This window comes from Sinohyriopsis cumingii, chromosome 15 (genome assembly GCF_028554795.1).
Source record: "Sinohyriopsis cumingii isolate HCF-2022 chromosome 15, ASM2855479v2, whole genome shotgun sequence".
NCBI lineage: Eukaryota > Metazoa > Mollusca > Bivalvia > Unionida > Unionidae > Sinohyriopsis > Sinohyriopsis cumingii.
Window position 1 is genome coordinate 142,371,981 of NC_142975.1, and position 25,661 is coordinate 142,397,641.

The following is a 25,661-nucleotide window of genomic DNA, read 5'->3' on the forward strand; positions in this document are numbered from 1 at the left end:
CTTGGATGAGTGAAAATATTACCCAAAAATTACCTATAGCCAGTATTATGAAACCATCTGTCTTAAAAGGTCAAATTTCTACTTTCCAGCTCTGGAGCTGCCTATGACAGGGTAGGTGGTACTTTGTTAACTAAGGGTAGACCAGGGTGCTGACAAAAGAAATACTGTAAAATACCAACAAAGGCTAAAGCGGGGGTGGGGGGGACGGCAAATATGGTCTACAGACTGGATCGAACCCTTGATCTGGTTTTATCTATCAATTTACTTTATTGTGTGTGGCTTTAAAATTCACTTATCTGGCCCATGCACTGGAGGAAGTTGGCTAGCCTGGGCTAGAGTGTGCTGACAAAGGCTAGCCAACTTTCTACAGAGCATGGACCAGATAAGTGATTTTTAAAGCCACACCCAATAAAGTGTTGTACAGTGTAGACCCTGGCTAGAATGTAGGGCTTGACGATAGGGTAGAGACAATGGCTCGAGCATAGTGTGGAGGCGAAGGCTTGACTGTAAGGTGATGACAAAGGTTGAACTATTGTGCTGACAAAGACTATACTGGGTGCTGACAAAGGTTAGACTATAGGGTGCTGACAAAGTCTGGACTGTGGGGTGCTAACAAAGGCTGGACTGTAGGGTGCTGACAGGCTGGAATGTAGGGTGCTGACAAAGGCTGGACTGTAAGATGCTTACAAAGGCTGGAATGTAGGGTGCTGACAAAGGCTGGACTGTAGGGTGCTGACAGGCTGGACTGTAGGCTGCTAACAAAGGCTGGACTGTAGGGTGCTGACAGGCTGGAATGTAGGTTGTTGACAAAGGCTGGACTGGGTGCCAACAAAGGCTGCACTGTAGGTTGCTTACAAAGGCTGGAATGTAGGGTGCTTACAAAGGCTGGACTGTAGGGTGCTGACAAAGGCTGGACTGTAGGATTCTTACAAAGGATGAAATGTAGGGTGCTTACAAAGGATGGACTGTAGGGTGCTGACAAAGGCTGGAATGTAGGATGCTGACAAAGATGGGTTTTAGGATGTGAAAAAAAGGTTAGGTTGTTGTGTGCTGACAAGGGCTAGAGTGTAGTGTGGAGACAAAGGCTTGACTCCAGGGTGCTGACAAAGTCTAAACTCTTGTCCTGACAAAGACTATACTAGGGTGCTGACAAAAGTTAGACTGTTGGGTGCTGACAAAGGCTGTAGTATGGTACTGACAAAGTAAAAGGTATATAAAAAAAATTTAAAGGTAGAAAATATAAAATCTTTCCAATATAGAGATAGATTCGTTACATAAACCAAATTCCCTAAAAAATTCCAATATTTTCTGAGGTGGAACATCAGCAGAAAGTTTCACAATTTAGTTAACATTTTAAAAAAAAGTTTGAAAAGGGCAGAAGTCAAAACACTCCACAAGACTCAGGAATAACAAAAGAAATTGATTGGTTGAAATGCCCTTAATCAGTTACTCATTGCTATTATTTGTTGGGTTCTACCTTTTGTCCTCCAAGTACAATTTTAAAAAAAACATAAAGGGTTCTTTTCAACCTTGTTGATGATAGATCTTGTATGAGGCAAAGAATGGACTATTTTCACCTCTTAACTATTGACAGCTCTGGTTCATGATAAGTGGGAGTAACTATTTTTTAAGTGTTTTTAAAATGTTTCTGCTTGTTTTGTTCACTACCAGGTATTGGAGTTCTCACATGCTTGACAGTAATTACAGATTTATAGTGCAGGTGTCCTTAATAATGTGCTGTTATTTGAAACTAAATACTACCAGGTACCAAATACAGTCAATTAAAAGAGACCAGCTTGTACAGCAAATGGTTAAATCTACTACATTATATCAAGGGAGCTAACCACGTCATAACATAACCATGTCACAGATTGTTTCTAAACTCTTCGTTGGTTCCATGTGACATGGTATGATGTTATTAAATTAATTTAATTGAAACTCAAAGTTCCAAGACAGCAGGGCCATAACTCCTTAAAATGTTTTGGGAAAATGGTGAAAATCTAACCTGACCCATTTTCACTAGCCAAGGTTCTAATATGTTAACCTATCTACATCTTGACAGATCAGTCTGATATATCAGTGCCTCAGGTCTGTGATTTTCATTCAGTGCTGCATGCAAAGAAAATCAGACTTACATTTATAGTTGTCAGTGTCAACAACCTGGCAACCTGTCTGCTGCCTCCAACATTTTCAGCCAAGAGGAACAATGCACTGCTGTTACATGCTGCTCTGTTGGTTGAAAGGTATTACAGACTAAAGGAGGCAGTTCATGAACTCTAATAGATGTTGCTAGTAAAAAAAGTACTGATATATTGGATCAATCCACCAAGGTGTAGATATGTTATCATATTTGAACCTTGGCTAGTGAAGCTAAAACTGGCCTAGTTCTTTTTTTTTTTTATATACTTGTTGCTAAATTTTGTTTGAAATGCATTAAAACCTCAAAAGTTATTGAGTGGAAACCTTATGGTGGACAAGATGGAACCAAAGGGGTGTGATGCATGGATATATTAATGCCATTGACTCCCTTCCACTGATGCTACAGGGCATAAGAAAAAATAGCAGAGCTCTCAGATGTGACCAGACTTTGTAACTAGCTTGTATTTAGGCAAAGGAAAAAACTCAGTTTCAGTTTCAAAGGTCATGGTGGCTGAAAGAAGGAAAGTTGGTTCCACACAATAACTTGACCTGTATAAAGGACACCTGGATGAAAATTTTTAATTGGCTTGCATTTGAGGTTAGAAAGACACCTGATGAGTTTAGGGTTAATTGTCAAGGTCACAGGAACTCCAAGAAGAAAACTTATTTCCATAATATCTTGTTCCTTGTCACCTACTTTGATTAGACTTTGTTGTGCACTTGATACTAGGATAGTGCCTATTTTTATTTTCAGATCAAAAGGTTAAATGTCAAGATCACAGGACTGAGAGAATAAAAAGTAATTTCTACAAAACTGCTCAGGTTCTGTATCGCATTTAAACTATGCATTTGACTTGCATTGAGACAGGGAAGATACTTTTTAATTTTTGGGTTAAAAGGTCAAAGGGCAAGGTCAGTAATGCCAAGCAGAAGAATGTCTCCACAAATTAATGGTTCCATGCCAAAAACCATGACCAAACTTTATGCATGTCTTGCGTTTGAGGCAATAAAGGAACCATATTGATTTTGGGTCAGTAGATCAAGGTCACTGAAGCTAAAAGAAAAACTGGTTCCTGCAAAATAATTTAATATGGTAGGTGTATTATATACTGGTACTTTACTAAGGTCTTTAACATTGCCATGTGAAGTATAAAAAATAAAAAAAAAACATTCATGTCATCAAAACCTAGGGAAGCAAGTTAAACAGATTGAAAGAAAGACATGGGAGAAAAAAATGACATAATTTTCAGAAAAAAACAATGAAAACCCATGATGTGAGACTGGTAATCATGATAGAAGAATATTTACAGCAGACTACTGTATCTATCTATATTCCATGTTAATAACTAAGTTTATTAGAGAGATAAAAGTTACCCACAATGTAAGTGGGAGCTTTATTCTGTGGGTTCTCCCAAAAATGTGTCATTAAGTGCATGCAATCACGAGATACGGTATTTATTATTCTGAAACCACAGTGCATCTCTTAAACCAAAACCTAAAATTGGGTTTATTAAGTATCTGTAATTGAAACAAATTTTAACCAATTAAATGGGATCCATATCCTGTTGTCAGTTTGGCCACGTGTTAAATTTTAACCAGTTTAAAGGGATCCATAGCCTGTTGTCAGTTTTGCCACCTGTTGAATTTTAACTAATTTAATGGGATCCATAACCTGTTGTCAATTTGGCCACCTGTTGAATTTTAACTAATTTAATGGGATCCATAGCCTGTTGTCAGTTTGGCCACCTGTTAAATTTTCCAGCATCATTATCAATGGATGGCTAGCTGACTTATAGAGGCCTGCTGGCCAGTGGTTAGTACTACTATTAGTACCCTTACTCGTACCTCATGGACAGGGTATTAACATGAGCATATATGTGTTAATGGAGCAAGCCAGGTGTGATTCACACCCGGCGCTCTTTTAGCCTAATAATAACACTTTAAACATATTCTTTGCATATAATCCAATAAATTGAGTAGTCCTCTTATTCAATACCGGAAGTATCGAAAATCATTGTAGAAATAGTTGCAAAATATCGTTTACCTTTTTTAGCCGATATTTTCATTTAGATCGTCCACCATATTATTTCAAATAATGATTACTTCCGTTCTCAGCCTCGTTTGTTTGTGTGCCATATAAGGACATTGACGCCTTATTTGGAAATGTAAACAAATCATAGTAAAAATTTGGCGCCATTTGGGTAAGAAATTCTGCGCATTAAAAGTAAATACGGTTTATCGGCAAATTTTCAAATTCCACCAAGAAGCGATTATTCGCACTTGATTGATAATAATATAGCGTAGAATATCCAAAATATGGTCTGGCAACCCTTACGTTAACAAGGGGTCACAGCGAGAGTCTTGCGTTATCTGTCATGGAAGACAGGATACGGTTAGAGTAACCATGCCAATTTATTTTATCGTGTAAGGGCTTAATAAATTCAAAATAAGCCAAACTTCTTTCACAACATGATTATACTTATGTAGTTGATTTCTACACTGTTTGTTTTTCTCACTTTAGTGATGATTCTTTTTGCTCCATTACTTGATTTGTTGTGTTTGAGGCTACGACATCGTAGCTAACCAGTGGTAAAATCATTGTCAGGTCTACCCCTGCATAACGTTGCTATCATGATAAGATGGGAATTAGTATGCAAAGGGTTTTCTAATGAATGACCACATTATCTGTTTTGATGGTTCATGATATCATTTCAGATTGACTGAAACAGCATTGTTGCATCTCTTCCAGCCCCACACTCACTTCATCCCTTAAGTGAAAGGTGCATGTAGAACATTATAAAACAATTGTTATGCCCATCTTTAGCATCATACAGTGACTGTCATTGTCCAGGTAGACATAAAACAATATTGCATTCATTATAATTCAGGTGTTTATATACCAAGGCAAGTTAACAAGGGGTCACAGCGAGAGTCTTGCGTTATCTGTCATGGAAGACAGGATCATTCCTACTCACAATGAGAGTCATGGCCATACCCATGATATTGTAGGGACTTTGTTATATTGAGGTACTTTATAGTAAAGGATCACTATTGTATATCAATCATGCCATAAAAGGAGTTCAGGTGGTACCATATACATTTGATTATAAGTCCAGTCCAGCTGCATATTGCACAGACCCAGATCTGCTAGCACATTATGCACCAGCAGATCTGGATCTGTGCAGTTTGTTTGGAGTAATCAGTACAACAAACGACACAGACCCTGATCTGCAGGCACTTTATGTTATGGCACACCAGAATCTTTGTTGCTGCAGTTTGATGACTTATAAGTTAGTATATATGGTATATGATCTTACAGTAAAAGTCTGTATGCCCACATAAACATCAATAGGCAGGAACGCTTAGTCTACACATTTTCTGATACAATGTGTGTGTGTGTGTTTTTTTTTATTTTTAACATAGCTTAACCATTTTTCAGGCATATCGCTACGATGTCTGCATTGTGGCAGTTTATAGTGACATCTAGCACTGGGGCATCATGCCACAGACATGCAGCATGATGTCCCACCCAGTCACATTATCCTCACACCAGACTGACCAGTCCTAACACTAACGTCTTAATGCTGAGTGCCAAGCGAGGCAGTCTGATACAAGTAAAAAGGAAATTATGAAGTACTTTTTGTACAGAGGCAATTTTCCATTGGGCCTTTGACTTAACAAAGGCATATATATGGTAAATTGATCAGGACAGTAACTACCAGATCATGACAGGTGCTTTTTGAAGCATATTGTGATTAAATTAAAATACCGTATGTGCTCGCTTATAAGACAAGTCCAACTACAAACTGTGCAGACCCAGATCTACTGTTGCATAATAGGGGTCTGGGTCTGTGCAGTTTGTTAGGTGTAATCAGGAGAACAAACATTATAGACCTTGATCTGCAATCACATTAAGACACGGCAGACCAAAATCTGTGTTGTTCACAGTTAGACTCGAGTGATAAGCAAGTACATGTGGTGGTTCACCAATGGCAGTTATTGATCAAAAATTGATTACTGTGTAAACAATGTAATTTTCGCATGAGAGGATGTTTTAAATGAAGACAAATAAGGAGAACAAGTTATTTACTTAACAACCAGCTTTCTCTTATTCTGTTGTTAGATATACCTAAAAGACCCTCTGAAGACAGATCAGCTTTAATTCATCCAATTTTGTGGTCTCTTTAGACAGGTAGACTTCTAGAAAATATGGTATTTATCACAGGTCCTACTATAATGTAAAACAGCAGGTGTGACCTTAATTGTTATAAGAAAGTACATGTACCAAGACTTTTTCAGTACCCAGAGCTATCTTTAGGCTATGTTTGACAGAAAATGCTGGCTCCAATTTCACTAATTTTTTAAAGATTTTCTACTCAAATTGAATTTTTTTTTCACCCTGAATTAAACTCAAGTTATAAATCTCTCACTGAACATCTGGCTAACGCTCTATATTGGAATGAAATTCCTGTATCTTGAATTCAACAGAGAAGAGGTATGTGAGGTACAAATTTGAGAATTTCTTCAGTACTTGAATTCTTCAACATCTTTGTGCAGAATTAACTTGACAAGGCATTTAAGAGGTACCCTTCTAAGAGGCTATCCCATTTGCAGCAGGAAGGTATCCTTATACGGCCTGTGGCCTTGCTAGATCACAGACATGACAAATAATTACCTATAAAGTATAAAGGAAATGACTAATTTAAAATATTTAATGTCAAAATTGTATTATTATTATTATGGAATCAAAGTGATAATGCTTCATTTAATGTGATTTAAAATAATTATGAACAATCATCAATCAAGGTTCAAAACCATTCAAAAACCTTGCCATTAAAATGAACATATGGCTGTATCTGTCTTTATACATCCATTCCATTTTGCCACTTTGCACAATGGGTTTTTTATCATTGACATTGTTTATGTGTATTTGAATTTTACATTCCAATGTCAAATTTCTGGGCAAAGATAATAGAATTCTTCTCCCTTTTCATCAAGTTGAATTACTATCACTTTTTCTTTTTAAAATGAGAATGTTTCTCTTCCTCGTCAATGACATTTTGCTCTTTCTACCAAAACTTGTTCCTTAATTCATAACTTGGAACTGGCAAACTAGTTTTCAGTTTTTGCCTGAAATATTCTGTTCACAAAGGAAGTGAACTTAGTGTTGTACCTTTTCAAATAAATTTCATAATCTGTGTGAGACAAGCCAGGATGGCATTCACACCATTTTTATTTTTGAGGTGATCCTATGTCACACTAATTTGTAAACATAAACAAATAGTTCGCTTTGTAGCTGTTAGCTTTTTCATCTTTGTGTTGGTTAATTAGAGATCTTCAAGGGTAAGTAGTTTTTAGCTAATTGTGTTACCATTTATTATTATTAGTATTAGTATTATTAGCAGCAATAATAGCCAGTAATTATCAAAAATGATAATACCTGACAACTAAGGAAGATGAGAGTTATGGATAATTAGATTAATAGCTTGTCTCTTTGTATGGAAAACCCTACATGTAGGTGTTTTTTGACTCAAATGTAAACCAGGATATTATGATTGCATTTGGTTGCTTCATTCACCATATATTTTGAATTTGATCTTACAGGAGTTCTTATATTTATACATGTATATAACAGAGTCTCCCTGTTTATCTTTTACAGCACTGGAAGGAAATTTCATCGGTGGCAAAAGATTTCATTGATAAGTTGTTAGTGTTGGACCCTAACGAAAGACTGACTTCAGCTCAGTCTCTTAAGCACCCATGGATAATTTCAATGGCTGCCGGATCCAGCAATAAGAACCTCCACAGAACCATCAGTCATAATCTGCTGCAGCGGCAGTCTACACGGTCCCAGGCTAACAGTACCAAAAGTGCCAAATCTACCAGGTCAACAAAAAGCAACAAGTCAAATAAGTCGGGCAAATCTTTACGGTCAGAGCACAAACGGGTACAACCGGAGGAAATTGATGCTCTTCACCGAGATCCAGAAGTTCAGGCAGACCTGGCTTCGATGGGATGAGCACATCCCATTATTATCTGTGATTGACTGTGTTGAAATATTTGAACCAATAATGATGTGAGCTGTATGGGATATCAGATGTATTTACACATAGTGCAGTGAGCAAGAATTCTACCATGTGGTGCTTTCATTGTACTTACTGTATGTGTAAGTGTACAAGTCAGTCCTTTTCTCACGAGTAATGTAGTAAAGGACTTGTCCAACGGGAATTTTCAGTCAGTTCTATATTAATTATAAATATAACCTTCAACCAGGCAACATTTTCCAATGCACTTACCACCACCTTAACAAAAGGAAAGAATCTTCCTCATCACCAGCGTAGTAAGGGCTGACCGGTACATTTGTAAATACAGTATTATTTATGTAGGTACAATTCAGCAGGGATTTGTAAATAGAAAAACAAACAAACCTCTCTCTTTTTTCTCATTTGGATTTAGAAATTCTCACAGATTCTAGTGCCAAGTTTTATTGAAATAGTTATAATACAGTCAAGTTATTGTTTATTTGTTACATTGTTGACTCTGTATAGTTTGTATCATCCCAACTCATCAAAATGTGTTTATTTCAGTGTCAATAACTTACATTCAGAACCTACTTGACTTCAGGTTAGCAACTTTTGAAATAAATAGAAATAATTCTATTTTAAGTTACTGGTCTACTCTTAAAATAGCTGGTTTCAGACTACTTGGTGGATGGCAGTATTGAATGCTGGTTTATATCTTGGCAATGTTTTTCCCGTACTATACGTGTTGCATATTGGTTTTGTTTAGTGTTTGGCGTTTTGTGGCACATCAGCACCACCAAGGTTATATAATGCCAAAGCAAGTAAAGTGCCTTGCTCAAAGATACACCATGGTAGCCAATGCGGGCTGATCAAATGATTGAAATCAAACTGTTACCCTTGTTGGCTAAAAATCCAGTGCCTTCAGCACTGAACCACAGTGGCATACAACTTATTTCTGAACATGAGAGAGGCGGTTGTATGGTGAATAATTATAATGACCAGCCTTTAGTTTGTTCACAGTTTACCTTTTATTAAAAGGCTGAAGGAACAAAACATTACATGTTGACTTGTGTTACTTTAGTTATCTCAATTACTGGTAAATTGTTTTAACAATGGATGTATCAGTGGATGTTCTCCACTGAAAATTGATGTAAAATGTTTCTTACAATGATACATGTAGATATGTATGGATTATTGTGTATATTTAATACATATATACATGACTGAAGGAATATATTTTGTTATTTATTCACATTAACTCATTTTCTGCCCAACTAATGTTTATACTCCAAAATATAATTCATATGTTAGACAATTTTGTTTCTTCGGTTTTTGATATTTAAGATGAGAAATTCCAAAACAATTTTTCCCTTAATTTTGAAAGATGAACAAGTATGGAAATATTTTAATTCTACACTACATGTACACCATTTATTAATGAACAAAATCCGTTACCATGACTATTACTGCTTAGTTATGTATTACCTTGTTAAAATTTTTATGCAGAATGTGATATACACAATTTTTTAATTTTTACTGTCAGGATTAATCCGTCCCGTATCTTATGTTAGTTTAATCCGTCCAAGTTTGGTTTATTTTTACCTTTCCCAAATTTTGTTTTATACTTAATCCATCCTAAACTTGTGTATTTTTTTCAGTTTTCATCAATGTTTTTTTATAAGTCCTTCCTATGCTGACAGTTTTGTTATGTCTGTTTATTTTTGTCACACATGTAGCTGAGGCTTTTCAGCTTCCATGACCAGAGGAGAGTGAAATGGATAGATATTTCATGCCATCCACATATATTTTTAAAACCATGTTTACATGTATATTATACTCACCCATTTGGCCTCCTTCACCCATTTGGCCTTGTGACCTTGAACTGTCTGAGCACAAACTTAATGCTAGATAAGATTTAAACACTTTGGATCTGCTTTAATGTTTTCCTGAACAAGTTTGTAATCATATAATTTCTGGGGCATAACCTTTTTTGGGGTATCTCAACAAACTTGAAATTTATATTCCTATTGAGAGACTTAAGGGACCAACCATTTAATATTAGAGGATCCTGGGATCTTTTTGAAAAATACTTTTTCCAGATTACTTGAACAATTAATCTTGTTCTAATTTTTAGAAAAATAAGAACTTGTATCCATTATTTAACTTGAAAAAATGATCTTCAGGTAAATGAAAATAAATATATATATTTCATCTCAAAGAAGAATATCCCAGCTGCATATCCACCCCTGCAGAAATTAAATGGTTGTTCCATAAGTATGATTTTTAATGGGAGGGTTTTGAGTGCAAGTTCATTTTTTTGTGCTCAGACACTTTCATAATTATGGGACCTGGGAACATTGTGAACCTAGACCTCTAGGCAAATAATGCACTGGTAGATCATAGTCAGAACTGTTTACCAAATATTAAACCTAGAATATATACAGTGTAAGTCATGTTCTATAGGTGTATTGTACACAGGTGGATCTAGGTCTACTCTGTTTGCAGTTGTTAGGCACATGTTACACATGGATACAAGTATTAGGATAATAATACGCAGCAAGTGAAGAAAATTTACAGGTTCATGATAGATTTGTGCCACCTTTACATACATTTAGTTTACAATATTCTTAACTCCAGGAATAAATCACTACTTCATGATATGTTTGTCCCTCAGTTGTACTTTGTTGGACCAATAATTGGTCAGTGCAACTTTGAATTTCTGTCATGCCTTTATTTTGGATGCTTGACCAGTACAGCATAGTTGATTCATTTTCCCCCGACCTTTTTCATTCTGTCTTATTTTGACAGGTTTGCATGTCCAGAGGAAACTGGAATAAGTAGTTTGTGTCCTAAATGTATGAACTGCAAACTACTTTCTTATCTCTCTGGAACTTGTGATGATGTATTTTTTATTGGTTGTGAGAACCAGTATTCATTCAAGCATCTCTTGTGATACTCACCATGTCTGTCCCTCCATTTGTTTACCCCTCTGCTGATGGACCCAGATCTGCCAGCATATCTTGCAAAGGCAGAGCTGGGTCTGTGCAGTTTACAGACAGATCTGACTTAGAAGCATGTACAGATGGTACTCAAACTAGTGGATGGAAATTCAGTGAACTTGGATTGGTAAGGGGTTAGATTTTGGCTCTGCCTTTAGGCCCCCCACATAGGGGGTCAAAAGTTTAAATTTACTCCAATTTAAAGTAACATTATAGAGTTTTGGACTGAATTCTGTATGTGGCATGATGAAAGCAAAATATGACATGTTACCAGTTTAAGCTTGTGACCATTTGCTTTGCTTTGACTGGAAGTGAGGGCTTCCATGTTGGAATAAGGCTGTAATAATAATGTTTCAAATTAAGTTTAATAACAATCATGTGGATTTGTGACTTTGAATCATTAGAGTTTATATTATTACCTTTTGCAAATAACTTGCAGTACATATCTTGTGCGCCTTCAACACATAACCATAAATATTCACTGTTTAGATGGAATTGCACTGGATGACCTCTTGTGTCACAAAATTCTGCTTCTGTGAAGCAGAGTGGAGTCTGCATCATTTGGCATGTATAAATGACATTAGACAAAAAGTAATTTTTTAAAATAATGCATATGCAGGCTTTATATTTGTTTTCACTGACTGATATGTATTCTCTCTCTCTCTCTCTCTCTCTCTCTCTCTCTCTCTTTGGACAATCATAACAAGATATGGGCGTTGTGGATTTTCGCTTGTGTCATACGACGATATCTCTGGACCTATGAATGATGTGTATTATTAAAGCTTAAACTGGTTACATGTCAAATTAGCGTGGAATAGAAACTAAGCGAAATGACGAACGCCAAGAAGTAATTAAAAAATTTTAATATATTTACAGTGGCATCAAAAACTAAGTTGGTAGTTTGCCTGTGACACCATTTGTGTGTGTTGACTTTGTACCAGTCTAGTATCCTGACCATTTTCATAGTAATGTGTCAGATGAAATATATTTGGTTGTCAGAATGGCTCTAGAAATCCAGACCACATGACTTTCATGTTGGTTTTTGTGTGTTGATAATTTTTTTTGTAAATAATGCACATGTTTGAATGACCTTCTAAGGAGGGGAAATAGAAACTTATTAGCAAAGAAATATTTACTGAGAATTTTAAAATGTAACATATTATACAAACATGTGCACATTACCTTTTGGTTGAATTTGTTTTAAAAAAAGTTATTTTAATATCCAAAACTCTGAATATTATCATAAAACACTTCATTTTTGCTAGGAAAATTAAAAGGAAGTCTGTATTTGGATCAATTTTTATAAGTTAAGGAAGTTAGTAAGAAACTTCTGGGTTAATGAGCCCATTGTTACTTGCTCCACAAACATATGAACATTAAATATGTTAATGAGGGGGGGGGAAGTAATTAAAAACAAATTCTCTGCATTCTTTCATGACCAGCTTTATTTACTGTTAAAATTTCTGTTTGCATTGATTGATGAATAAGTCACTGTTTTGGGGTTTTTTTTACATTGGGAAAACTGTCTGGAGAAAATAATCAAGAAATTATATTTTTAGTGCAGCCACTTTACCCAGGTTTGATGCTGCATGAGTAAGAGCTACATGTAACAAGGTGCCATTGTTTGGATGCAGCAATCAGATGCATACACCTGAAATTGTTTTTTTTTTTTCATACAGGCACTTTCAGCGTATGGTTGATGAGTCACTTGTTTTCTTCGAACAGTAATGTTGACAGTTTGGTTTCGGTATTTTGCTGTACTGCAATGCTTGAAGGTTATATTGTACCCTGGAAAACAGTATACCATATGTACTCACCTATAAGTCGAGTCAGGCTGCAAAAGAAAACAAAGATACTGATCTACCATAGCATAATGTGCCTGCAGATCAGGGTCTTTGTTGTTCTACTGATTACTTCTAACAAATTGCACAGACCCAGATCTGCTGGCACATTATTCATTGGCAGATCTGGGTCTTTACAGTTTGCAGTTGGACATGTCTTATAAATGAATATGTATGGGTAAAATTCCTTGCCCATTTATGACCCACTTTGAGGGCAGCTGATCACGGCAGATCTGATGTTGTGAATCACACACACACACACACACCATTGGTCACAAGTCCATTGCCTTAACCACTGGATAATAGAATGGAAAATAAATATGAAGCAATTTGTGCATGGACCATATCTATAAGTTAAAAGCAAATTTCATAATGTCACCAGCATAAAGAACAATGTTAAAGTGACCTCAATTAAGACCACGGTGCCGCTGTTCTTACAAAAGTCCGATTTTATCTTAACGGTTAGTCGTTTTTGTACTAGGTGATTTACTTGCTTGATACTTTAAAATAAAAGGGTGATACTGCTCATAAAGGATAAATGACACAGTTGAATAAAAAAATCAAAGAATGACAACTGCTGGAGTAGGTAGCTGTGTATAATTGAGAGGGAATAAAAAGAATTTATTCTCAGCAATACTTATGTCTCTATTTTTGTTTACAGAATATTTCGTGTTAAAGAAAGTCGTGGGCATCCAGAAAATTTACCACATAATCCTTTCATTGTTTAGGGAGTCATAGTGTTGTACAAATCCATGACCATCCAGAAAATATACCACATAATTCTTTCACTGTGTAGGGAGCCACAATGGATAGTGTACATGACTCCAAAAAACTGATAGGGTGCAAGTTTTGAATCCAGTCATCAGATCATCATTGATTGGCTGCTGTGCTTTGTCACTGACCAATTGTTTTTCAGTACTCAAAAACCTTGATGTGTTTCTGTACTATAAATCACCAAACCAAACCTTTTATTGCATGGAACTGTGAGGAGAAAAAGACCATTCTTTTCTTCACACTAGTGGTATGGTAAAACAAATTTGGTGGTATTACAATGGTCATCATAATTTTTTCCTGAAATGAAAAATAAAATAATTTTGGTAACCTTGGATCTTTCATCATTTAAGCGAAAAGTATATGTGTATGTATTTTCTTAGCAACAATACACTTCCTGTAATAAAACTTTAATATCAGTTAAACTTTTAGAATGAATTGCCTTATATATGTACTTTTGTGCAAACTAAAGTTAGTTCCCCCATTGATTATTTTTATTCTTTTAACTTGAACTTTTATTCTTTACAAAAATTTAAACTAACAAGTGTACATGTAACCTTGATATTGATGAATGACATTGTTAGAAATATTAATAAAATTCTAAATTATGTAAATACTTCTAGATTTTATATTGTGAGTTTTTTCAAAGCCCACCATTATTAGAGCGTATTATGTTATGTTGTTGTGCAACCATCAATTCAGTTTGTCAGTTGCAAAGTTTGTTTCTGAACAATAGCTGCAGTTGTTTTCATCTGGAGTTATTGTGAATGACTTGCACTTTGAATAAGAATGAACCCAATTGATTTTGGACTTAAAACCTCAGTGGTCAAGATCACTGACCAAAAGACAAAAAATGACTTTCTGGCTCATAATTTTACTTCTAGGCCATGTGCTTTTTGACCAAGTTTTGTACAGGCCTATTGATTTTGGGGTCAATGGTTAAAGAATGGTGGCTAAAGAAAATCAGATTTGCAGAATAATTCTTGTTCTTGAAAACAATTTGTGGACAGCTTGCATATAGAGTAATAAAGAAACCTCAAGATTTTATCCTGAAAGGTCAGAGGGCATTGTCATGGTAAATTGAACAGGATAATATTAGTTTCCTGGCATTTAGTTCAGTGTGACAATTGCCTACATAAGGGACTATTTAATACAGAACATTCATGTAATGTTCTATTTTTGGTACTCATTTTATTTGATTGTTTTCTTTTGCATACTTGGTCTTAACAAGAAACTGAATTGAAACTGTTAATTTGTTCGTGTTATAAAGTCCAGCTTCTGTTCACAAAGTACCACTACGATACAACCCATAATATTATTTCCGTAATGTATATTTTAAGCCTCTAATTAACTATCGACATAAATTTGTAGCTTTAAAACTTGTCCTGTTCATGGCGTAGTGAAACGTTCCACAAATAGCGTATTTTGTTGGTAGAGCGCATATTCACATGGATTATGAACCGTAAATGAAGAACAAGATAAACGGAGTTATTAGCAGGGGAACTATCATTGAAATGAATGAGATCAAAAGACCAATAGCATAAAGATTTCCTTGACATAGGAACATCATTATGTTAATACCATGATATTAAAAATTTAATAACTTAAAATGTTTGAGTGCTCGTGATCAAACCTATATTTATCAGTATAGATGAAACCTGGATATGAGCCGCGGCATTTTCTGGACCTGCATTTGGTTGAAACATGTGCTTTCGATTCCGCACCAAAGAGTCCAGTGCTAATTTTAGTAATGAGTGTTCCAAGCTCAAGACTGTTAGGAGACTGAAATTCCATCAATAAAACAATGTCTCTAAAAAAAAATTCACTTACAACAAGGATAAGCTCTCAAAAGATACCTTTTCCTAAAACATAACTTACATTATTAACCAATCCTCGTCAGCCAAACCCTAATATACTCTATTTTATGTTCACCCATTTTCATGGCTGGTTCCCATTTTTCTATATCATTAGTACCGTGTGTCCTTAGATACTCTGTATTGAGAGGATTTCCATGTTTGGAGTATCAGTAGATGGCTTGCACTTAGGCTATAGGAGAACCCCATCAGCTTTGGCTCAGATAGTCAGAGGTCAGTGTCAGTATGCAAGAAAAATGGTTTCCAGACAATAATTTCGTTTTCATCATCTACGGTTACCAAACGTTCTGAATGGCTTGCACCTAGTACAAGAACCTTATTGATATTGGAGTCGAATAGTCAAAGGTTACGGTCGCTGAGATTAAATGAAGAAAAATGGTTTCTGCACAAGGATGTTAGTTCTGCATGATATACCATAAACTTTTTAGATGGTTTGCACTTGTGGTAAGGAAGTTGGTGATTGGTTTTGGGGTCAAAGTTCAAGGTCACTGATTGAAAGGACAAAAATGGTTTCTGCTTAATGTTTATATACGAGACCTCACCAAGATATAAGATGGTTTGCACTTAGGGTAAGAAAGAAGCCTATCGATTTTGGGGTCAAAAAGGTAAAAGTGAAGATCACTCTGACAGAAGAAACATGGTCAGAAATTTAAGTTATCTACACAGAGGATTATTAATCATGGGGTTGGCATATACTGTGCCGTTAAAGATACTCTTGTTAGCCTCATGTGATGGCGTTTCATCCATTGCACGCTGTACAGCATGTCGGCTATCAGTCATTTGCAAAATTCTTATCGCCACTCATAAACGTAGGAGCACCCGCAGAGTTATTTTGGGCTGGGGCAGGGACATGTAGTGGTCAGCTATTACGGTAAGCTTTATGGATGCAGGCCAAAAACATGTTTAGAGGTGAATCGGGGATGGGGGGGGGGGGGGGCTAGTGTTCCCTTGCCCGTATGTGCGGGCGCCTATGCCTAAACTGCAGGGAGAATTACTACGAAACTTTTTATATGCATTTTATTCCAGGGTCTTCTTGGTTCAAAATGAAATGGAAATCCATTATGGCCACCACAACAGCCACCTTGAAAATATTGTCCCTACTACCTGTGAACAGATGGTCAAATCGACTTGGTGCTTTCACTGAAAGACGTCTTACGATGTCTAGTTGGTCGTAAGTGAAATGTTGCCAATTTGATAACCAATATGGCGTCCATCGTTAAAAATCAAATTGCTTTCATGAATGAATGGTTTCATCGACTTGATCGTCTTGTTAGTTCCAAATGACAATAGTGCCTGTTGGACTTATTAAAAAAATTTCCTGTCACTACAACTACGGTACAGATGGTCGTATTGACTCGGATTTTTCACGAAAATGCTAGTTGTTTAGTTGGACCTGAATGAAAACGGTGCCCATAGAACAAACCTTCAGATATACCATGTGGACACCGCTGTGGCAATCTTGAATATCTTGCTTTCACTAATCGTCCAGAATGGTATTTTCTCTGAAAGATATGTGTGATGTTTGCTTGGTTCTAAATGAAAATGGTACCGATCTGATATATATCAGGGCCTACACGGTGGCCATTTTGAATGGCTTGTTACTAATGATCCCAAGAAGATGCATCTAAATATGATTTGGAGCCAAATCGTTTTATCGCTACTTGCCCTAAATGAATGGCCATAGCTAACTACATGGGGATTTAATCAAAAGATTTGTTAAATGGTACTCAACTAACCTCCAACATGGCGCCATGACCATCTCGAAAATCTGATTATAAATATTCCTCTTCCATTATTGGTGGTATGGACTAGATTTTCATAAAAGCACTCCTTGCATTATTTAATTCATTGAAAACCAGACCTAATTGACCTTGGGATTAAGTCCAAGGTCATTGCTTGCATTTCTACACTTAAGTAAGGTTGTGAACACTGACCTGTACTTATACGTGTGAAATTTGACTAGACTTATTATTTAGTTGCATTCCAATGAACAATTAGGAAGTTGGCACTCGGAATTGGATTTTATAGACGTTCTTTACTTGGGTTAAAGCTGTACGTGCTTGTGAACATGGTGGCACAAATAAATATGAATATATTCTAATCATTTAACCCAGCATGTGGATTTACTAGAAGATTCGTACTTTGTTTCCCCACACCCCCGAAAAAAAAAACTATTATAGTTTTGACCAAACTTAACATGTTCTTATATTGGGATATTGTCTGAGACAAGTTCAGTTACATTTTGTCATCAGGTTCAAGGTCAAATGCCATGATAAAAAAAATGTGCTGAACTTTAATGTATATTCTGAACATGTTTACAAAGTTTGTTACGCTGGAGTTTCTCAGGAAGATCAGTTTATTTCAGTATTCAGCAGTTATAAAGAAGAAAAAGTTTAATTCTGGATTTTTGGAAATTCTTTTTATGCAGTAGGACGACAGTTTCTGATGGGGACTATTCTCGTCTTAACATGAATATGACTTCAACAAATAATTCTAATTAGCAAAGATAGAGGCCAACCTCGTGAGAATTACCTTAACCAAAGTCCGAGTTTTCTCTGACTCTTCCGACTCCATTTGAGATATTTTGACATTTATGTGGGATCAGAGCCAGTTGCCTTCTCAAAGGTTGGAAACGTGCAGTGGCGGCATACGGGACCTGCTTACTTGCGGGCTTAGCAAACTTAAACGACTTTACATAGAGATATACCTACATGAAACGAATCGGAAGATGATTTATTTTCTAAACAATGGTCAGTATAACATTCGTTGTCTCTAATCCGATGGAAGATGACACAAACAGCGTTGGGGAAATTTGACCTGCTACCGCACAAATCTCGCATCCAATATGTCAATGGCATCAGCAGTACAATAGTCACGTGATATTTCAAATATTGTTGCTTAAAAAATTCGAAAATATTAAATGACAGTCACATATATTTGTATTTAAAAAATACAAACAAAAACAAAAGGACACTTATTTCTTAGCATATTTGTACAGAGAACAACTACCAGAAACACGTCACAGCATGATAGCACGAAGCTTCTTGGAACACTTCGGTTGTCAAGTTTTCATTTTCGGAGGTATGTTAGTTTGCTCGTTGTAAATCTCATTAATTTCTGAGGTGAGTAAAATCTTGCTCATTGTCCACATTCCTAAAATACCTAAATAGAAGTGATCGGTTTCGCTAAACACCGGAATTTGTGAAGCTTGCAAGCAGAGATCACGTGTCAGCGATTTTGTGTGTGTGCTGGAGTCACGTGACCACTGAGTTGACACGTGATTTGTGCTTGATGAACCTGTCTTTCTCCAGGTTGCTGCGACAGTGGTGTTTCTGGTCGTTGTTCTCAGTATAAATATCTTGAGAAGCAATTGTCCTGTATGGTCACGTATTACAAAAACATTACGCGACTTTTATTTTTTTTTTTAATTTTGGGGGTCAACAACATTAGAACAGGGTTTATTGTTGATATCCCGCGGTTATTGTACCTCCGATGTCTCTGACATTTAGGTTCCGAGATTTGTGTAATCATGTGATTAGCACCAGGTCAAATTCAGTGCTTTAGATTAAAGATGGAACGAATGTAATCCACGTAATTTCTGAGAACCTGAATCATCTTCATATTGATTTCATGCAGGTATGGCTCGATGTAAGGTCGTGTAAACTTGATAAACCTGCTGGAAAGCGGCTACCTTGTGCGGTGGCGGGGAATTCCAACTTTTTGTTAGGCAATTTGCTCTGAGTCCACACCCCAACATAAACGTAAAAATATCTAAAATGGGGTGGGAAGAATCAGAGGAAACTACCTTAACCCTGACTATTTAACCACAGACGTAGCAGACCAACAAGTAGTGTTCCCCCTTTTTTCTAATATTACTATTGGCGGAGACCAACGATGTGTGGCATTATTTGTGCTGGAGCTTTCAGCCTCCAGCCGTATCGGACTATCGACCTATCGCTAGTAATTAATAAATTTATTTCGACTGACCTTTGTATGCGGATAGTAAGTAAAATCCCCTTTCTTTTGACCTATGGCTTTAAATACTTCAGAACACTCACTTAAGTGTTAACCCTTGTCAGAACAGAACACCTGTGCATCCATCGGTTATTGACCTGGAAAATTTTAAATTGCTGACGCCTGCGTGGAAGCGAGCGGCCCGATAGTTCGACAAAGTAGGAGGCTGAAAACATCGTTGGTCTCCACCACCAATAATGTCAGAAAAATGCGGAGAACTACTTGTTGGTATTCGGGTGTAGAAGATTTCATTTACTTTTAAAATTTGTATTGCAGAAAGACTGTTCTGCTTATTTCTAATAATAATCGAACGAAACAAGTGAATAGAAAGAAAAGAATGCTTGTTACTAAGTTCTTAGATTATTCCATCTGTCTTCTAAGATTAAAGCATGGACGGACTAATATATATATATATATATATATATATATATATATATATATATATATATATATATATATATATATATATATATATTACGACGGCTAAAGGGGTAGATTAAAAGGATAATTGATTTAGCAAATGGATTACCGTTTCGGGCCGTGTTTTGTAGACTTACGGAGGGGGGGGGAATGGTTGCTAAATCTCTATCAAGTCTAATGTAAATGAGCAGCCTAATTGATTTCGGATCCCTTGCCAGGAACTACACCTACACTGGCTCGTAACAAAATAGTGGGTACTTGTTATTCCTAAATTTGCATGGCTGATTATATCGATGGCGCGTTTGGAAAAAAAAAGACATACACATCCACGTATCTACTACCCTTCCACGGAAAGAACCATACCTCGTTTTATCGACCTAAAATATATGTTCGAAAGTATGAATCTACTTTTCATCTTTTGGTGTTAAATTAAATTGAAATGGAAACATTCCAATGTAAATACCACGATGTGTTTATATATTTTCTACACGCTTCCTAACGCGGTTGCGGACGATACAGCAAGAGTACACGGGAATGGTTGCCAGAAGGGCGATAACCTCACAGCACTTTATAATATCAGGTGATCTGAGTTGAATGGAAAATGGTAGTGATGATCTTCTAGCATGTTGTCTATATATCTTCCTCCCCATCTTTAAGCTCGGTTTCTACAGACTCTATTTAATACTAACAATGAACGGCGGTTAATCTAGGATTTCGTCATGACTAAGCGCGGAGTACACTCGGCAGAGAAGAAGTCCTGCACTATTCTGGTATTCCAATTTAGATAGCTTACAATCGTTTGGTGTGGTTAAGACAAGAGGTTGTTGAATTGTTTCTTCCTTGGAATAGTTTTATTCGCTATCTACTGCCAATTATCTGCACAACATAACTTACTGTCAGGGACTCTTGTTCAAGGCAAGCCTGGCTTTCTTTCCACATGTATGTCTGTGCGTGCGTGCATATGTATGTATGCATGTATGTGTGTGTGTGTGTGTGTGTGTGTGTTTGTGTGTGTCTATTTTATTGCTCAATACCTAGTAGCGGCGGTGGCTTGGTGGTTTGTATACCGGATTTGAAAACCTGAAGTATTGCGGTTTTAATCCTACCATCGACTCAGCGGCTACTGGTATGTTTATTTGGGTAAAACACTTCACTCGGATTGTCTCTGCAGGAAATAACCTAATTTTGTTGCTGTATCATGAAACGCCACAATAAGCCAAACAAAAGCTAATCTCACGACAAAATTGTCATTTTGTTCATTTGAAATTGTGAAAATGCCATATTATAATTCACTTTCCCTTCGAAAATCTTTAAAAAATTACAACTTGTAAACATCATGAAATCTTTTCAGAGATACGGGTCAGAAATGTTAATGTGTGACGACATCTAAAGATACGACTTCCAAAAAATAAAAAATAAAAAAAAAGTTATTCTGATTTTAGATCAGACGTGCTGACGGGAGGGTCTGTTGTCTTTTGTATGTTGTCCGTCCGTCCGTCCGTCCGTTTGTTTAGGTTTGTTATCGCTACTCACCAAAATCTGCGTGGAGGGTTGCCATGAAACTTTATGCGCACATTTATCCCACGGTCCTCAACGAAAATGGTCCCGCTCAGAATTTTAATATAACCGCCATGGTAGTCATCTTAAAAATATTATCGTCCTTGTACCTCCTGATTGGATGGCCATATCAAAATGGGGTTTTCACTAAACCATGAATTTTAGTTGGTCCGAACTGTAAACGCTGCCGATCTGATGTCCAATCTGGACAATATTGTTCTCGCTACTCCTCCTGAATGGATTTTCATATATACATGAGCGCCCCGATGTTTAAAGTGGTTAGAGTGTCCGCTTTGGATGCGGGAAGTCGCGGGTTCGAACCCCAGTCAAGACATATCAACGACTTATTCAAAAAATGGTACTAGAAGCTTCCTCACTTGGCGCTCAGAATTAAGAGGTTAGTGTTAGGAATGGTCGGCCTGGTGTCAGGATAATGTGACTGGGTAGGACATCATGCTACATGTCTACGGCGTGATGCACCAGTGCTAAACATCACTATGAACTACCACAATGCAGACATTGTAGCGATATCACTGAATTTTTTTTTTTTTTAAGCTTCGTTAAAAATCCAAATCATACACACACATACTAATGGACTTCTTAGTGTCTAGTTCGTCTTAAATGAAAATGGTGCCGATCTGACATTCAACAATGCTGTCATATCAGCCACCTTAAAACCATTTATCCCAACTCTACTTAAACAGAAAAACATACTGACGAAGGATTTTAACCCGATGACTTCTTCCGCTGTCTAGTTGATCTTAACTAGGAATGGTGCTGATCTGACGTCAATAGGGCCGTCACAGCAACCATCTTCAAAATATTGTTATTGCTACTACGCTTGAATGGAAAGTCATATCTTTAAAATATTGTTATATCTACTCCGCTCCAGAGAATGGCTATATCAGCACTAGGTTTTTACTAATACTAATAGACCTTTTATGGTACCTAGTTGGTCCTAAATGAAAATGGTGCCAGTAGTATAACCAATATGGCTGCCACGACGAATGTCTTACAAATCTTCTTGTCACTACTATCCAGAATGGATGATCATTATGACATGGAATTTTCACCAAAGACTTATAATGATCTCTACTTTATCGTAAATGAAAATGATGCCAATCTGACATCCAATATATGCACCATACGAGGTAATTTGAAAATGTTGTTATCGCCGAAGAATATGAGATGATTTCAACACTCGACAGTGATCTTATCTTGAGCTCCTGGATATTCTTTTCGCCCAGTAAAGCGTCAATCCCATCTAAGGACTCTTGTTTCAAATGTCAGGCTGGATAGTTCATTGAAAGGTATAACCGGGTCATCTGCCCCTTCTTTTATTTATAAATAGCGTCTACAGCTTGCCGAATGTTGACGAATGAATACGTATTATAGATAAAACTATGTACCACGTTTATTCCGGACTCTATTCATACGGTCAAAACAGATACATGATCTATGTTACCTTTAAATATATTTCTAAGCAGTCAGCGAAATATCCTGTTAAAAATGGACCTAACCAGTCTGTCAAGGTGGACATAAAATTCAACCAAATTTATTTCACTACCGAGTCCGACTATCACACTGCGTGACCTGTTAGTGCCTTAAGTCTAAGAGCCTGTTTCCTTAATTTATTTCTTCTTCTTCTTCTTCTTCTTCTTCTTCTTCTTCTTCATGCTTGGTAACCGCTCCGGTGGTCCAGTGGTTAGAGTGTCTGCCTCGGATGCAGGAAGTATGGGTTCGATCCCCGCCCAAGTCATACTAAAGACTTACATAAATGGTACTAACAGCCGCCTCGCTTGGCGCTCAGCATTAAAAGGTTAGTGTTAGGATGTATTGAGAATAATCCCCATGCCCCATCCCCTTGCATGTGGTAATTCAGGTAACAGATCTGCCGTGGGTTTCATGTTATGATGATGTTCCGAGTGAGAATTTGGATCTTTTTTTTATAAGACCGTGGCTGTTCTTTAACTTTGTGTTGTATTCTAGGGGGTTTTGTGGGGTGTGGGTCGCAGCATCTTTACATTTTATGTCTCACGTTACATGTTTGTTTTTGACTGGAGAGGTTTGTTATCCTGAGGATTATGGCAAGTTTTTTACCCTTACAATTCTTGCTCCTAGATTTTGCTCGGTACTGTGCTGTCAAGATTGTGCTGGTGTTCACCTCGAAAATGCTCCTTGTCTTACTGTACATCGTAATCAGTAACTCTTTTTTTTTTCGCATACTGCTCAAGGAACTAGCTGACACTTTCTTGCGGTATCTGTTGTCTGTCTTCACCAGACCCTGTTTTTACAAGATAATATTAGTAGTGCAAGTAGGTCAAGTTCCCAGATTTATTGCCAACTGGGGAAATATTTCCTGAACAACATCTTCCTTGGAACTGGAATCAAGGAGGAAAATCCAATTAAGGGACGTAAAGCGTAGCAATTTTTTCGTGGTTTTATACTCGACTCGAACATTTGACATTTTTGTATCAACATGACATGTAGTTTATATCGAGAGAATGATTGAAACTTTTCGACTCCCCTAACCCCAATCAGAAATCCTTTCGTCGTATATCATATATATTTTAGTAACTTTAGCGCAGTTTACTTTTTTGTATAATTAAGGTTGATTACTTTTGTAATAAACAGTCAAACAGTGAAATTTTCATTCATATTTAGTTGGTACAAGTTTTGATATAACAATGAAAACAAAAATTACATGGTTTTGTTAATATTAAATAAATGGATGATTTTCAGTCAACTGACCGGCAACAATTTCTATAGAATCTTTGTAAACTGAGAAAAGTGTTCTTTCAGCAAGATACAGTATAAAACTTTTTTTAAAACTTCTATGGCGCGGCCAGCCTTTGTTGTGAAGGGAGATAACTTATTCAAATAAAGAGTTATCTCCGTCTTAAAGCAACTATTTTGTCCAAGAGCGTTTAATTTCATTTTCATTTTAGTGGACTGTACCACCGTCTTTTAGTCCCAGGTTTTGACGCACCTTTCAATAGTCTCGTTTTATTGTAGTTTCCTGGAGTTGATTAACGAAATGGCGACTCTATAAAAACTAATATACAAATACATTTTTTTTTTAAATTGCTAATAAGACCACTCAGGAAATTTTAGGAAAGTTGCCTTTTAACTGTAATAATCTTAGTAACGAGGTCTACTGAATACATAGTTTGAAAAATAGGTTCTATGCTTTTTTTTATCGTTTCAGCTGGATGGTCTTAAACCCAGTGTGGTTTAGAGTCTAGGTTTTACCAGAGTCTACGTACTCACAAGTGGAACAAACCACGTTGTCTCAAATCTGTCAGTACATTATAGGATGGCAGATCTGGGTATGCGCTCTTCGAGTTTATTGGAGTGCGAATATGGAATATCAAGAGGAACACCAGTTAAAACCCCATCTACTATACGCTTTTTTCGTGTACGTAGTCAAATTTAATGACTTGCTTCTAATACCTTGCTTGTAATGAAAGACGCGCAAGTGCAAAATAAATACAATGAGAATTAAAAAATACGGCCATGCATTGTATTGCGTGAGAATGAAATATTATTAAGTGCGAACACAAAGTTATTGGGTTTCAATGTACTGACTTTGATGAAGGTCGTTACTATCATTTCGAGCAATAAAAATTGCGTTCAAACAAAATACTACGTTGACAACATATAATATTGCTTCAACGTACAATAATGGTATGTACACACGCAATACGTTTTGTGTTCTCGCGCTAGAGATATTGCATTTACACGAAACGTTACTGTTCTTTATGTCATCTCCAGAGTCCATTGTCACTGAGATTTTAGAAGAAAACAAATTTGTAGCTACAGGAAACAATCGTACATTTCCAGTTTTCATTTTCCGTATAATAACAGGAATAATTACACTTTATGCAGGACTTGCAAAGACAGCAACGTTAACAAGGATACCGAATTCTAGACATTTTTCTTTTCAAGAACGTTCTCAATTTCTCTGCTACAATTATCGCCTTTACTTTTAGATCGTGTTATTTTCGTGCTCCTGTCGATCTA

The 25,661-nt window shown here is 36.6% G+C and overlaps 1 protein-coding gene across 2 annotated transcripts in view; it reads left to right on the top strand.

Moving 5' to 3' along the window:
* The window catches only part of LOC149782947 (serine/threonine-protein kinase H1 homolog), a 75,148-nt gene extending 50,077 nt beyond the window's left edge, over positions 1 to 25,071 (top strand). Inside the window, exon 3 of one of the 2 annotated variants that reach the window (XM_089934504.1) lies at positions 24,847 to 25,071. In XM_089934504.1, the coding sequence (XP_089790630.1) occupies positions 24,847 to 24,876 (30 nt within the window). In that variant the 3' untranslated portion in view covers positions 24,877 to 25,071. Of the gene's footprint in view, positions 1 to 7,798; positions 14,390 to 24,846 lie in introns of those variants that run through there. The other variant, XM_089934503.1, reaches the window with a different exon arrangement.
* The last annotated feature ends 590 nt before the right edge of the window (positions 25,072 to 25,661 follow it).